The 16173-nt window shown below is 39.4% G+C and overlaps 1 protein-coding gene across 4 annotated transcripts in view; it reads right to left on the bottom strand.

Moving 5' to 3' along the window:
• LOC127415640 (DNA (cytosine-5)-methyltransferase 3A-like) overlaps positions 1-6752 on the bottom strand; it is a 69128-nt gene extending 62376 nt beyond the window's left edge. For all 4 annotated transcript variants that reach the window (XR_007892968.1, XM_051654416.1, XM_051654415.1 and 1 more), the window contains exons 1-2: positions 6663-6752; positions 1166-1344 (exon numbers count right to left, since the gene is read on the bottom strand). Coding sequence is in view for 3 of the 4 variants with exons in the window: in XM_051654416.1 (XP_051510376.1) it covers positions 1166-1276 (111 nt within the window). In the remaining variant the exon portion in view is untranslated. The remainder of the gene's footprint in view (positions 1-1165; positions 1345-6662) is intronic.
• Between the last annotated feature and the right edge of the window lie 9421 nt (positions 6753-16173).

The following is a 16173-nucleotide window of genomic DNA, read 5'->3' as shown; positions in this document are numbered from 1 at the left end:
TTGAGATTACAGAGTGGCACATACAATGGAAGTGAATGGGGACAATTTCTGAAAGGTTCAAAAAGAATCTTATCATTTTATAAAATTACTTACATACATTTTTCTGCTAAAACTCATATATTATTTGAGCTGTAAAGTTGTTTAAATCTTTGTTTTTATGGTTGTTGTATGGTTTGCGGCATTATGTCGTCATGGCAACAAAGATTGTAACTCCCTCATATCACACACACACACACACACACCACAAAAAACACTTTTCTACATCCGCCATATTGGGATTTCCAATTCAGCAGTTACAGGAATACTCACACCAGCCAATCTGGCACCAACAATCATCCATGTGATTATCTAATCAGCCAATCATGTGGCAGCAGTGCAGTGCATAAAATCATGCAGATATAGGTCAGGAGCTTCAGTTAATGTTCACATCAACCATCAGAATGGGGAAAAAATGTGATCTCAGTGATTTCGACCGTGGCATGATTGTTGGTGCCAGATGGGCTGGTTTGAGTATTTCTGTAACTGCTGATCTCCTGGGATTTTCACACACAACAGTCTCTAGAATTTACTCAGAATGGTGCCAAAAACAAAAAACATCCAGTGAGCGGCAGTTCTGCGGATGGATACGCCTTGTTGATGAGAGAGGTCAACAGAGAATGGCCAGACTGGTTCAAACTGATAAAGTCTATGGTAACTCAGATAACCACTCTGTACAATTGTGGTGAGAAGAATATCATCACAGAATGCTATTCTGAGATGCGGTTGGCGCTGTTTTGGCGGCACGAGGGGGACCTACACAATATTAGGCAGGTGGTTTTAATGTTGTGGCTGATTGGTGTATTGTAGATGAGCAAACAACGTAAAAACACGTCTACAAGATGTAAAAACACACATCAAATAGACGTCTGGGTGATGTATGCATGCTATCAGAGTAATTAACATATGCTAATCATCTTAAAAAGATCCGATTTGAAAATATTCTAAATCATAAACGTCTCAAAGACATCTGCTAAAGGTCTTCTTGGCCTCCGAGAGGAAACATCTTATAGACGTATTGCAGATGATCAAAGAACGTAAAAAAACACGTCTTCCGGATGTAAACACACACATCAAATAGACGTCTGGGTGATGTACGTGTCCAATCACGGTGAATTGTCGCTCTTACCGTTTCTTTCGCCACAGCGTCACAGTCCAGATCGAGAGGCATGATCAAATAAAAACACACTAAAGGCTTGATTGATGCATTTAAAATCCACACAAATGAAATAAAAGACATTAAAATGTTGAGGGACTTGTGTGGCGATGAAACTGATCCCCCTTCAGACCATCAAATCCTTCTTCTCCCTGTGGAACCAAACAAAACAATTCATTAGTTTATAGACTTTCTTCTTCTGAAAACCGACACATCTCACACCAGCACAATTGGAAAGTAGCTATAACGTTTCTCCTAATTATTTAATGTGTCTAATTAAACAAATATAGTAATAATGTCTCATGATATCAGTGAAAAGGACATGGTTTGTGTCCGGCAGAGCAAAAACAGCAGTCAGTTTGAGGTTTAATGTGGAAATCTGTAACAAGGTGGCTGTTTGAATCTCTGCCAGTTTCTCTTTCTGCGCTTTCACGTGGACACATCACGAGATGCGTTAATTCTGTGACGCTTTAGAAGAAATATGAGGGCTGCTCATTTAATATCATCTTGACTTAGACAAAAAGCTCCAAAATGTCAGAGGAACATCAGAAATGTCAAGCAGTCAAATAGAAACTCTAGGCTAAATGAAGGGTTTTATTTAGCCTACTGATGAATAGCGAATCCAACTTAATTTACACTACCAGTCAAAAGTTTAGGGTCACTTACTCATTCTTTATTATTATTATTTTTCACTTTTAAAGGATAATAGTAAAGTTATCAAAACTATGGAAGAACAGAAATGGAACTATGGGAATTGTGTTGTGAATAAAAAATAAAAAATAAATCAAAGCTATGTTATATTTGAGCATCTTCAAAGTAGCCACACTTTGCCTAGAATTTGCAGACATGTACTCTTGACGTTTTCTCAACCAGCTTCTTGAGGTATCACCCTGGGATGCTTTTTAAACAGTATTGAAGGAGTTCCCATCAGTACTGGGCACTTATTAGCTGCTTTTCTTTATTATTCAGTCCAAGTCATCCATTTCAAAAACTTTTTTTTTTTAAATAAAATGTTTGTTTTGTAATGAAATAAATTAATATGTTGGCACAATTATATTTTAAACATTTAAGCATATGCCTTCAAATCTAAAGGTTTTTAAGATCATGAGAACATTACAGTCAAGTGACCCCAAACTTTTGAACGGCAGTGTAGGTAGGTATAGGGCCGAATAAAAAGAAATGCTATCTTAGTATAGGCTATCTTCTCATTTATTTCATATCGTTTGATTCATTTAAATTATCAAGTGTGTTGTGAATAACTGTTGAGTAATTTTGCAAAAAACCTTGAACATAAGACCACAAAGTCACTGTTAAGGAACCCAGACAGCACAGTCTGGGTTCTCTTAGATGTTTTAGATCTTTTAATCTGGAAAGCATCACAATTAACAACTGCTAAACATCTTAAAAAGATCAGATTTACTAAAGACTTATCTATTCAGCCAGGCATACACCTAATTTATCCATCAGCTCACAATTAATCTGCTTTAGTTAGGTCTGCCGGAACCAGAAACATCCATCATAATCTATAACTCTGCAATAAATTGAATGGCATCTACGCTAATATTATTCTATTTGTTTCCCTGTCTCAACCTCGGGATTCATATCCAGCACTGGTCCTGCTTGGTGTCGGACTCCACTGCTACGTGTCACTAAGTGATGATGACTAAATGCAGTCGGTGCCAGCCAGACATCACTTCAGTCTATTACGATGGACTTCAGAGGATGAACTGATGCCAACTCCAACCATAAGACATGGGATACTTCATATGCCACTGCCTGAACCTTGGACTTAGGATAGACCTCACCGAAATGACCACCCGGTTGAACTGCGATTCACCTCACTGATCTCTGCCTGCATCACCTCGGTCTAATGATGGACTACACTCTTGAAATGGAATACATAAGACTATCAATTAATTGCCAACAAAACCCTTCATCAGCCAACTAACAAAGGACAATGCATCTATGTGAACTTCTGCAGTTAATCCAGGATGAACTTCAAAGACATTAGTCATTAATTAATCTTACAGTTCATACAAAATCTTTGTTTAAACACTGAGCCTTAACACTTACTTTGCTTACTAATTTTAAACCATGACCTGCACTGCACACAAATAACTAATATTGGCATTATATTCATGCTGTTTAGCCAGAGTGGAACTGGCCCCCACAGTGAGCCTGGTTTCTCCAAAGGTTATTTTTCTCCATTAACTAACATCTTATGGAGTTTTGTGTTCCTTGCCACAGTCGCCTTCGGCTTGCTCACTGGGGTTCTAAATACAATTATTATATAATTATGAGATTATTTATTTTAATACACAATTTACAATCATATTTAATCAAACTACACAATGATGACTAAAACTTTACAGATATTACAGTTTCATTTTCTGTTAATGCATGATTTTCTGTAAAGCTGCTTTGAAACGATGCGTGTTGTGAAAAGCGCTATACAAATAAAAATGACTTGACAAACATTCTAAATCATAAACATCTCAGCTGAATGTCTTATTGATATCTGAGACATACTTATTGAAAAACATCTTATTGATGTATTGTAGATGAGCAAACAACATAAAAAAATGATCGTCCAAATGTAAACACACACATCAAATACAGTTGAAGTCAGAATACAGATTTCATATTAGCAAACTATAGTTTTGGCAAGTCGTTTAGGACATCTGCTTTGTGCATGACACAAGTAATTTTTCCAACAGTTGTTTACAGACAGATTGTTTCACTTTTAATTGACTATTTCACAATTCCAGTGGGTCACAAGTTTACATACACTAAGTTAACTGTGCCTTTATGCAGCTTGGAAAATTCCAGAAAATTATGTCAAGCCTTTAGGCAATTAGCCAATAAGCTTCTGATAGTTTAATTTGCTAATTGGAGTCAATTGGAGGTGTGCCTGTGGATATATTTTAAGGCCTTCCTTCAAACTCAGTGCCTCTTTGCTTGACATCATGGGAAAATCAAAAGAAATCAGCAAAGACCTCAGAAAAAAAAAAAAAAACATTTTAGACCTCCACAAGTCTGGTTTATCCTTGGGAGCAATTTCCAAACGCCTGAAGGTACCACGTTCATCTATACAAACAATAATACACAAGTATAAACACCATGGGACCACGCAGCCATCATACCACTCAGGAAGGAGATGCATTCTGTCTCCCAGAGATGAACGTATTTTGGTGCCTAAAGTGCAAATCAATCCCAGAACAACAGCAAAGGACCTTGTGAAGATGCTGGAGGAAACAGGTAAACAAGTATCTATATCCACATTAAAACGAGTCCTATATCGAAATAACCTGAAAGGCTGCTCAGAAAGGAAGAAGCCAATGTTCCAAAACCACCATAAAAAGCCAGACTACAGTTTGCAAGTGCACATGGGGACAAAGATCTTACTTTTTGTAGAAATTTCCTCTGGTCTGATGAAACAAAAATTTAACTTTTTGGCCATAATGACCATCGTTATGTTTGGAGGAAAAAGGGTGAGGCTTGCAAGCCGAAGAACACCATCCCAACCGTGAAGCACGGGGGTGGCAGCATCATGTTGTGGGGGTGCTTTGCTGCAGGAGGGACTGGTGCACATCACAAAATAGATGGCATCATGAGGAAGGAAAATTATGTGGATATATTGAAGCAACATCTCAAGACATCAGCCAGGAAGTTAAAGCTCGGTCACAAATGGGTCTTCGAAATGGAAAATGACCCCAAGCATACCTCCAAAGTTGTGGTAAAATGGCTTACGGACAACAAAGTCAAGGTACTGGAGTGGCCATCACAAAGTCCTGACCTCAATCCGATAGAAAATTTGTGGGCAGAACTGAAAAAGCATGTGCGAGCAAGGAGGCCTACAAACCTGACTCAGTTACACCAGTTCTGTCTGGAGGAATGGGCCAAAATTCCAGCAACTTATTGTGAGAAGCTTGTGGAAGGATACCCAAAACATTTGACCCAAGTTAAACAATTTAAAGGCAATGCTACCAAATACTAACAAAATGTATGTAAACTTCTGACCCACTGGGAATGTGATGAAAGAAATGAAATCTGAAAGAAATAATTCTCTCTACTATTATTCTGACATTTCACATTCTTAAAATAAAGTAGTGATCCTAACTGACCTAAGACAGGGAATGTTTTTAACGATTAGATGTCAGGAATTGTTAAAAACTGAGTTTAAATGTATTTGGCAGAGATGTTTGTGTGCTATCTGGGCTATAAGATGTTTCCTCTTGGATGTCAATAAGACATTCAGCAGATGTCTTTGAGATGTTAATGATTTAGAGTGTTTGTGAATCCGATCTTTTTAAGATGTTTAGCAGATGTTAATTAGATCGTGATGCTTTCCAGATGAAAAGACCTAAAACAGTCATCTCAGAGATGTTTGTGTGCCATCTGAATACTTGATAGATTAAAGTTATTATGTGAATTAAGTTTACGATTTCTTACACCTCTCGTAGATTTGATGAAATAGACCAAATTAACTGATTTAAATACATAATGAACAAGAAATAAAATAAAACTGAAAATATAGCCTTAGCATCAGTTTTTCACACCACTACAGCAGAAAATAGGGAGTTTTAAGTCCGAGAATGACCTTAAATGGCCAGAGAATCAGTGTAATAAATGAAACAGTAAACAATAATAAATGTGGAAAACACGGATATGAACACGTGATCAAAACAGGGACCACAGGAACACAGAAACTCAAGACACCTGAGACAGGTGTGTGTTTGTATGTGATTTTCATGACCCACTAAATAAACAAATGTTTGTTTAGCATGGACAGACTTTCATGAGAAACCACAATTAATTCCCAAAACATGCATAGCATCCATAGACTGAATTTAGTGATGACAAGCCTAATAAACCAATATAGGTCAGAAAAGAGCTTTCCAGTTATTATTTCAATATTTAAAACCTAACAATGTGCACCACAAACAGACCATCAGAACTAAATTCCTAAACTACAAATCAATTACCTTCCATTAAAATATATGTAACTAGACACAGACTATATAATAACATAAATAGAAGACATTTAATCACTAAAGAGGCCGCACAGAATCTACAACTCGAGATCAAATAGAGAACTGTCGCTTTCTGGTAGAATAAAGGGGGAAAATGTCATTTTTAAGCTTAATTTTTCACTTAAAACGAACAAATGGACAGATGTTGGGATGAACATTAAGTAATTCATCAATATTCCAATAAATCCTGATGGTCATGTCCAAAGCCGGCTGATAGGCCACCGAGTTCAGCTCGATCAATTCATTTCACTAAAGCGCATGTAACTGAATTAACATGTCATATGAACTCATCCATGCAAACAGAAGGAAAAACTTAAAACTTTAAAACGCACATCTGCGCAAATCCGAATTCATCATTCTCATCTTCATTAGCTGATGTCACGAATATGTCAGACAGAAGCTCGGTGTGTGTGTTTGTGTGTATCTGTGTCATTTACCCGTTTCGCCATGCAGCCCCGGGCCTGAACCCTCCGGTGGTCGCGCACTGCCAGTCTCCCCTCCGCGTCTCTCCCCGTCTTGACCCTCCCCGGAACCGGCCTGCTCCGCTCCGTCGTCTCGGGCTCTCTGTCGCCGCAGAGGCCCGTTAGCACGAATAAGTTTGCGGGGTCCTAAAGACCGTTAGTTTAGGGTTGAAGTGACGTCACAGTTCCCAAACACACTAACCGCGAACACTTGGGAAAATACGCGAAATAACAGATTTCGAAGCCACTGTATGACATTGTTTTGCTTTCAGATTAAGCCAACACACACTCACAGCGAAATCGTACGGATTCAAGTTGGCCAAATTGTATCAGTTGGGTCATAGGAATTCCTAGTTTTACAACAGCCAATCAGGTGACTCTCTTACATTATTACGTCATACATAACGTAGGGCTTCTCTTTTCGCTTCAAATCATGCTTTGGGACTCTATGGTTAGATTTAGGGTGCTTTCACACTGGCAGTTTAGTTCGAAACACAGCATGGTTCGCATGAAAAATTGGTAATGTGAAAGCTGTCATGCGGACCGAGGAGCACACCGCGGTACCGAACCCGAGACTACCTGTAGGAGGTGGTCTGAGTTAGGTTGCAATGGAACTGTAGCGCGATTCGCGTGAATGTGAAAGCAACTCGGACTCAGGTGCGCATTTGGCAGACGCTTTTATCCAAAGCGACTTACAGTGCACTTATTACAGGGACAATCCCCCCGGAGCAACCTGGAGTTAAGTGCCTTGCTCAAGGACAAAATGGTGGTGGCTGTGGGGATCGAACCGGTTGCCAGTTATGTGCTTTAGTCCACTACGCCACCACCACTCCTAATACTATTACTAAATACTATTATAGGCTATAAATATAGGGTATAATAGGAGATGACAGTGGCGACAGCTTCACCTTGGACACGAGCGTGAGTAAGCGTGCAGTGTAATAAAAGATGCAAATGAATTCCTTGCAATCAGCTGTCTCCTCAAAAAACACCATTTGCGAGCAGCAGCAAGCCGCCTTCCCCTGGACATCTGATGAGTTACACCATGAAGCGCACATATACACAGTTGTCGTTCACTCGGCTGTGCATAATGGCACCAAAATAACAACAAAACAAAAAGCATGACGAGTCGCGTTGTGTTCTCCATGCATGTTTGTGATGACGTAAGATGAACACAAATGGACCGGGGTTCGATAGAATCAAGTGAGTGTAAAACCAGACCAAAGCTGCGGGGGGCACCGGGAACAATCGCACTCGGAATCGAACCGCAGCAAACGTGCCCAGTGTGAAAGCCCCCTTAGATATGAGGTTTGGGTAAGAGCATAAAATTAAGAAGCATGTACAGAACGTCTGACATGTGAAACTTTCGCTTACTTCCACAGTACACATCCGGGGATTTGCACGTCTACAGTTTGCACAATTTCGTACGAATTAGACATCACGTACGAAATACTGCGACGACTTATGATTAAGCGTATTTGGTTTGTCTAATTATCCTTATATAAACACTTTGGTTGTCACCCAACTAACAATTTTTGGTTCCCTGAATGTAAGTTTATAAAAAACAAAACCTAAAGAGAAGGCTCAAAACAAATAAATAAATAACCAAACAGAAACTATACGCTAATATTAGGGGAACGTTCTGTGTTTGCTGGAATCTTGATCTCAATAAATAAACATAATACGCAAACATCTGTGTAAAAGTAAATTAAATTTACACCCCAAACAAAAGCTTTAGTACATCAAAAGTTGGTAAAAGGTTTTGTTTAAATAATAAGACAACATTCAGCTGTTTTTACTGCTTCCCTAATTAACAATTAAATGGTAAGTAAAACAGGTTTTGGGCGATGTTGACTTTTTGGATCAGTGGCCATATTACAGAAACATCCAAACTCAAGAATACTATCCTATCTGTTAAGTAACCATGCCGGTTTCAATTAAACATTTAGAATTTGTCAGATCTTAAGACTGAAGAAAGGAAGTTTCTGTAATATGGCCCCAAGTGAGTATTTCAGACAGGTGAATGTCAGTTCTAAAACTCTTTTGCACTATCAGTTTGACTCAGTGCCACATGAGAGAAATTTGGATTTCAATTAACAGTTTGTAGTTTCAATATTCACAAAGTGTCCTAACAAAAAAATTACCATGCATTTATTAGTCTATTATGTCTGCATAACAGCCTGTTATGTCTTGCTAAATGTACTCTGAAAAACCTTGTAAATACCATGGTAATCATTTAGTACCATCCCATATATCTCAAAGCACCATGTTACCATCAAAGTACTTTTTTAGTAATGAAGTATGACCTCTGCAAAGGGCCAAACTTTGATTTTAAGATATACCTTCCCCAGCCTACACGTCTGTTCATGATGCTCTCATTAAAATTTATTTCACATCATGCCTGCTCGCACTGACACTGTGCCAAAACTGGCCATATCTGTTTTTCTCTTGTTTTTCCACAAAGTCACTTTTGAATATGGGAAGTCGCAGCTTGCATTTTTTTCCTGCTTATTTCCTGAATAGACCTTGTTCACAGTAGTGTCATCTTTGATTTTTGACGGGAACAACAATGAGGATGTACAGTATAGACGTATCATCTCTTCAGTGGGCTGTACTGCAGTTTAAAATGTTTTTGGATCGTTTCGTGGACAAAACATTGAAAAAATATCTTTCCAAGAACATTCAAAAGATAAAAAACTCCAGACAACATTGTGGAAAATCAGATGGGATCTAGGAGCTTCATGCGGCTTTATTCCGTGAGTGCCATTGAAGAGATGGCAAGTCTATCCATCACAGCCTCGTTTTCATTCCTGTTAAAAATCAAAGATGGCACCACTATGAAAAAGTCTAGTCACGTTTTTTTGGGCTTGCTTGCACTTAGCTCCCAGAGCACAATAAAGTGTGAGCCACAACCAATCACAGCTGGAATATAATTAAATATTAAGGGTATATTTATTGAAAAGACATTATTTTAATGTATACTATGATTGCTATATGCTTTCTATGCAGATCAAATTGAGGTAGCTTATTTTCACTTGTTTTGGTGAGGCAAGTTGCTTCTTTTGCGAGATCTGGCAACACTGGTAAGCAATCAGCCCAGTTTTTCTATACAAAGTACAAAGAAGTCGCAGTGCGCATGCTTTGAATGTGTCCGTTGGGCTTGTGGTCAAAAAAGTATACTTTGAAAGGCTGTGCTTGAGACAAAGTGCTTAAAAACTACACTCACCGACCACTTTATTAGGTACACCTGTACATCTACTTGTTCATGCGATGATCTAATCAGCCAATCGTGTGGCAATATAAAATCATGCAGATATGGGTCAGGAGCTTCAGTTAATGTTTACATCAACCATCAGAATGGGGAAAAATGTGATCTTAGTGATTTCGACCATGGCATGATTGTTGGTGCCAGACGGGCTGGTTTGAGTATTTCTGTAACTGCTGATCTCCTGGGATTTACACGCACAACAGTCTCTAGAGTTTACTCTGAATGGTGTGGAAAAACAAAAAACATCCAGAGAGTGGCATATCTGTGGACGAAAATGGCTTGTTCATGACACCGGTCAGAGGAGAATGGCCATACTGGTCCAAGCTGACAGGAAGGAGACAGTAACCCAAATAACCACACATTACAACAGTGCTATGCAGAAAAGCATTTCTGAACATACAACACATTCAACATTGAGGCGGATGGGCTACAGCAGCAGAAGACCCCTCCGGTTACCACTGCTGTCAGCTAAGAACAGGAAACTGAGGCTGCAATGGGAACAGGCTCGCCAAAACTAGACGGTAGACTATTGGAAAAACATCACTTGGTCTGACGAATCTCAAATACTGCTGCGACATGCAGATGGAAGTGTCAGAATTTGGCGTAAACAACATGAATCCATGGATCAATCCTGCCTTGTGTCAACGGTTTTGGCTGGAGGTAGTGGTGTAATGGTGTGGAGAATGTTTTCTTGGCACACATTAGGAACCTTAATACCAGCTGAGCGTCGTTTAAATGCTACAGCCTACCTGAGTATTGTTGTTGACCATGTGCATCCCTTTATGACCAAGATCTACCCATCTTCTAATGGCAACTTAAAGCAGGAAACCACGCCATGCCACAGTTTTTCTGACCAAACACTGGGTGGTGCCACGATGATTCTGATTGCCACTGGATTGTTTTCTGGTTCCGGTCTCTATAAGATGCAATGTAAATACTACAGAAATGAGCAATCCAGATGGAAAACAACAACCATTATATGTTTTAGTTGGAGTAACAATGAGTTCAGGCTCAACTTGTGTAGTTTTAGGCTGTCATAACTTGAAGAAGTTAATGATATTAACATAACTAACCTCGGGCCATTACTTCATGTCATTTTTTTTTACATTTTTACAAGTTTCCTACGCTAAAAACATCACACTATCTGTTAAAACATATGCCGATGCAATAAAAACACCGGAGACCGGAAAACGAAAACAGGCTTTCGTTATGAATCATGGAACACTTCCATTTTCAGGAAAAAGATGGATACCCTTTCCTTTATATAGGAATTACTGCTTACAAACCACTCCATCAACCAGCATTTGAATTCATTTTGATGCTTCCAGTCTTTGGAAAGGTAAGGGCCTGGAGGAAAACATTTATCCATTAAGATGACAACTGATCTGACATCTTGAAGGAATATTCCGGGTTCAGTACAAGTTAAGCTCAGTCGACAGCACTTGTGCCCTCCTCTTCTTTACAAAAAAAGCAAAAATCTGGGTTAAAGTGAGGTGAAACGAGATAGGTCTATGAACGAATTTGGCAAAAAAGGCTATTTTTAGAGAGCAAATGGCAAGATTGAAGACTTCAAACAAACTTGCAATTCAACAAGTTATTTTGGCAGGTTTTTAAGATGAACATTTATTTCAGCAGATTCTCACAAACACACACAAAAATGTATATTAAAAAGTTAAAATCCCACAGTCCTTCAATGGAAAAGAAGGTATTCAAATAATGATTTCTCACATTCTAGCCTTGCACAAATGCACACAACCACAGTGAGAGGCAAACATACTGCACAAGTCAACATGTGCATACAGCCCTCCAGAATTACACACAGCAGGTAAGACGTGTGTGCAAATGTTTGTGGGTAAGAAATGTAGGTTCACAGGAAGCATGAGAGGTACATACAGTGTTTCTAGAAAAATCAACAAAATTCATGAAAGGTAAAATTCTCCAGTATGGAGCACAGTACATAATTCACCTGTTCAAAACTATAAAACTAAATCATTCAGACCTTAAATAAACACAAACACTAAATCTGACATCATTTCTTGTTAGACTGATTCTTCAAAATACCACCAACTTGTGTAGGACCAAATATCTCCTCAATGTACATTTAAAAACTGCTAATGAAAATAAAATCAAAATGTAATTGAAAATAAATTATAGTACAGAATTCAATCCTTTTCCTTTCATTTCATTCCTTCAGAAAGTCGACTTCACAGCATTCGCAACAGCTGCATCTCCCAACAACATAACCACTCCCACATCGTACAAACCACGCCTACATACTTCAGCCAGCCAATCAAGTCATCACACTTCATCTTCGATCATGTACCTCGTTCTCTTTCATTACATTCTGTTTCCACCCCAGTCCATTCTGTCCAGATCGCGAGAGGCCTCAACCCCCCGATAGATTTGAAATGTCTTTGGCCACATACGTTTTTTAAAAGCTTAAAACATTACCAAAAGTCAGTACAGCAGTTCTGCAACAAAGACCTCAGGAAACTGCATCTCTACCTCAAAGAAAAAAACAATCTATAAAAACAATGAAAAACAACAAATCCAATCCACAGGAAGCCAAGCCAAGCCCCGCCCAACGCCCAGAACTGCTCTCTGATTGGATGAGCATGGATCCGGAGGCCGTTGTGGTAACATCAGCAGCATTTGAATGGTGACCCCGCACCTGAAATAGTAATAAATCATTTACAAAAAAAAAAAAAAACAATTTAATGAACAAAGCATCATGCCTACAAATTTCTCAACCAGTATGATACTCACATAGCACTGCTTACATTACATTTGGCTTAACCTGAAAAAAAAAAGGTACAAAATTGTAATTAAAGACTCATAAATAATAATAATAATAATAATAATAATAATAATAATAATAAAATTAAATTAAAAAAATATCTTGAGTGAGAAGTTCTATGATATTCCAACAAACTTGTTAAAAAGGCTTTTTTGAGGAAGGTCACATGGTGAAAAAAGTTATATGTTTGTGTACATCTAAATATTTTGCACTGTACCTTAAATATATTGATTCTATACTTATAATCACTTTAAATCAATAGTTTTATGTTTTTCAGCATTTTTAATTCGATCGCGTACTTTGCAATGCTTTGTGGGATTGTTATTCATTCCCTCATTAAAGACGTTAAGTACACATTCTCATACCTTTGTCTTTGACGGCTTTATACAAGATTTATAGTGAATAATGACTTAAAATAGGACTTAGACTTCAGAATAAGGATCTTTTTCTCACCCAAAGCTATTGTATCACTTTACAAGAAATTGATTAAATCACTTGAGTTGTATGGATTACTTTTATTTATTTATTAAAATTTTATCCCCTTTTCTCCCAATTTTGAATGCCCAATTCCCACTACTTAGTAGGTCCACGTGGTGGCGCGGTTACTCACCTCAATCCGGGTGGCAGAGGACAAGTCTCAGTTGCCTCTGCTTCTGAGACCATCAATCCACACACCTTATCACGTGGCTCGCTGTGCATGACACTGCGGAGACTCCACATGTGGAGGCTCATGCTACTCTCCGCAATCCACGCACAACTTACCACGTGCCCTATTGAGAGCGAGAACCCCTAATCATGACCCCGAGGAGGTTACCCCATGTGACTCTACCCTCCCTAGCAACCGGGCCAATTTGGTTGCTTAGGAGACCTGGCTGGAGTCACTCAGCACACCCAGGATTCGAACTCGCGACTCCAGGGTTAGAAGTCAGCGTCAATACATGCTGAGCTAACCAAGGCCCCATCGATTACTTTTATGCTGCCTTTATGGCCTTTTTTGAAACTTGAAAGATTCTGACCCCTTCGTTTGTGATCCGCAGAACAAAAAAAGTTATTCAAGTTTGGGATGGCATGAGGGTGCATAAATAAGAGAATTTTCACAAATGCTGCCTATTGTAAAAATGTTACATTTGCTTCCAGTTTGTTTACTGCTGTAATTTGTATAAAATGTATATATATAACATTTTTGGGAAAGAAACAGAAGGATATTTTGCCTAAGGCATGTTGTAAATCAAATACCTATTCTAAAGTAAAAGATCCCAGGTACAACAATTCGGGCCTAACTTCTGCTTAAAGCTTAATTTGACTGATGGTGTCTGAAACTAGCAGAGAAAGGCCATCAAAGGCAGACCAATAAAACAGAAGGGAAAGATGAATGGACAGAGTGATAAAAGAGAAAGAAAGAGCACAATAATGAAGGTGTTTCCCAGTATGGGTTCTTCTCATAAAGATTCTGTATGCAAGACCTCTCTGACCATATAGGAAGTAGTTAAAAAAAAACTCCACACTCGTAAACAGCCTCCTCATTAATACTAACAAGTGATTAAGCATAACAAGCCTCCTTAGACAGTGTACAAACACACGCCAGACACACACACCCCTTGCCCAGTAAAACATTACAAGCTTTTTGTTGTAGACGACATGTGCGGGGAGAATAAATCTCATGAAATGTTCACAAAAAGAGAAAGCAACTAACAGGTTGACAGCGGTCTGGATACAGTGTTTCAGATGTGTTCTGGGTAATGTAGTTCTGATGTGAAGGGTTATACCGCTGTCTTTCCCATTCAGCAGTCTCTCTTCGTCTTCTCCTACATCTTCTGCTGACAAGTATTAAAACACAGAAAGAATAAAGGAGATGGAAGTGAAAAGTTTTCTAGAGTGGCAGGCCAAGTTGCTATGAAAAATAACAACAATCAGTTCCCTTTTGATTTCAGTCACTTACATCGCATCACTGACACTTATGGGAAAAACTCCTTTTCTCTGATTTCGGAACTCCTATTGGATCACGACAATTCAGATGCAACTGAATTGAGCCAATGGTGTTCGCGCCCGCTCAGCCAATGACATTGAGCACACGGCACTCAGCTTTCTATATAAGCGGGTGGCATAGCGCCATCAGTCAGAATTTATCTCCTTCACTCCTGGATTTCACAGTCGAATCGCACTTACCTGCTGTGGACGACGCTTCTCTTCCTGAAGCCGTGCTCCGGTGAGCTAAAAGCGTTAAATATTTCCACACTTGCGCTGACTGGACAATCTTTTTCAAGATGCCATCGCATAAGTTCAGATGTGGGAAACCTGTACCCACGTCTGACGGCCACAAGAGCTGTGTGTTCTGTCTGGGCCACGCCCATGCAGAAGCAGCGCTGGACGAGGCTGAATGCCCACACTGCGAGGCAATGTGCTTGGATAGCGCTATTTAAGCGCAATGACCCGACCGCTTTCGCTCTGTTGCCTCCCCCGTCCCTAGAGGACCTGGGGAACAATGATGCTCAAGGTGAGGATATGGAGCAAACAGATTGTGAGGTCCCGCATGCACCCACACCCCCACACTCTTCTTCCCCTATCCTATTCACTAAAAGTCTTCGCCCGCCTGACGGCGCTTCTGCCCTCGTGCAGTTTGGCAGCGGTGAACATGGAGAAGATGAGAATGACGATGCTGTATCTGTCACGGCTTCAGACACTGTCACCTCATCCGCGTCAATGGAGGACGCTGCTTCTCCCCCCCTAAGAGGCGGAGACTGTTCTTTGACTGCGGATGCGGAGCTTGTCTGCATTCTCACTAAGGCTATAGACGAGCTGGACCTCGAATGGTCACCTCTGTTAGAGCCAACTCGTTCTCGGTTGGACGGTTTTTGCCGGGCCGCCAAACTAAGGCCAAACTAAGACCGCCCCTCATAGACCTGGCCCATTTTTCCCCGAGGTCCACGCTAAACTCTCCAAATCGTGGAGTTCACCATACTCATCAAGGCTGCACCTCTCCAATACAGCAGCTTTCACATCCGTCGGCCACGGAGACCAAATGGGATATGGCCGTAAGTTGTAAAATTGGCTATAACTTTTAGAGCCCGACCGATATGGGATTTTTGAGACCGATATCAATTTTAGAGGGGGAAAATTCACTGATTACCGATATGGTGGCTGATATAGTTAATTTTTGAGCTGGAATGAAAACAGACCTTTTCTATGTGGATTGTTCACCGATTTTGCACCGATATGACTATGCAAAGGTACTCAGAAGGCTGCTTTCTTAAACAAATATTTTTATTAAAGAATATTTGAATTATTATTATACATTGTCAACAAATTCTAGAAATGAACACTGAGAATATAAAGAATAAATAAAAATACAATAAATAGCTTAAAAAATATCAGTGCTGTGTGTTCAGTATCAGTCAGTTGCTGACCATTTAAATAAAGAATAA

This window comes from Myxocyprinus asiaticus, chromosome 25 (assembly GCF_019703515.2).
Source record: "Myxocyprinus asiaticus isolate MX2 ecotype Aquarium Trade chromosome 25, UBuf_Myxa_2, whole genome shotgun sequence".
Classification (NCBI taxonomy): Eukaryota; Metazoa; Chordata; class Actinopteri; order Cypriniformes; family Catostomidae; genus Myxocyprinus; species Myxocyprinus asiaticus.
Note: the sequence above shows the minus strand (reverse complement) of the source record. Positions and strands in the feature narration are given on the sequence as shown.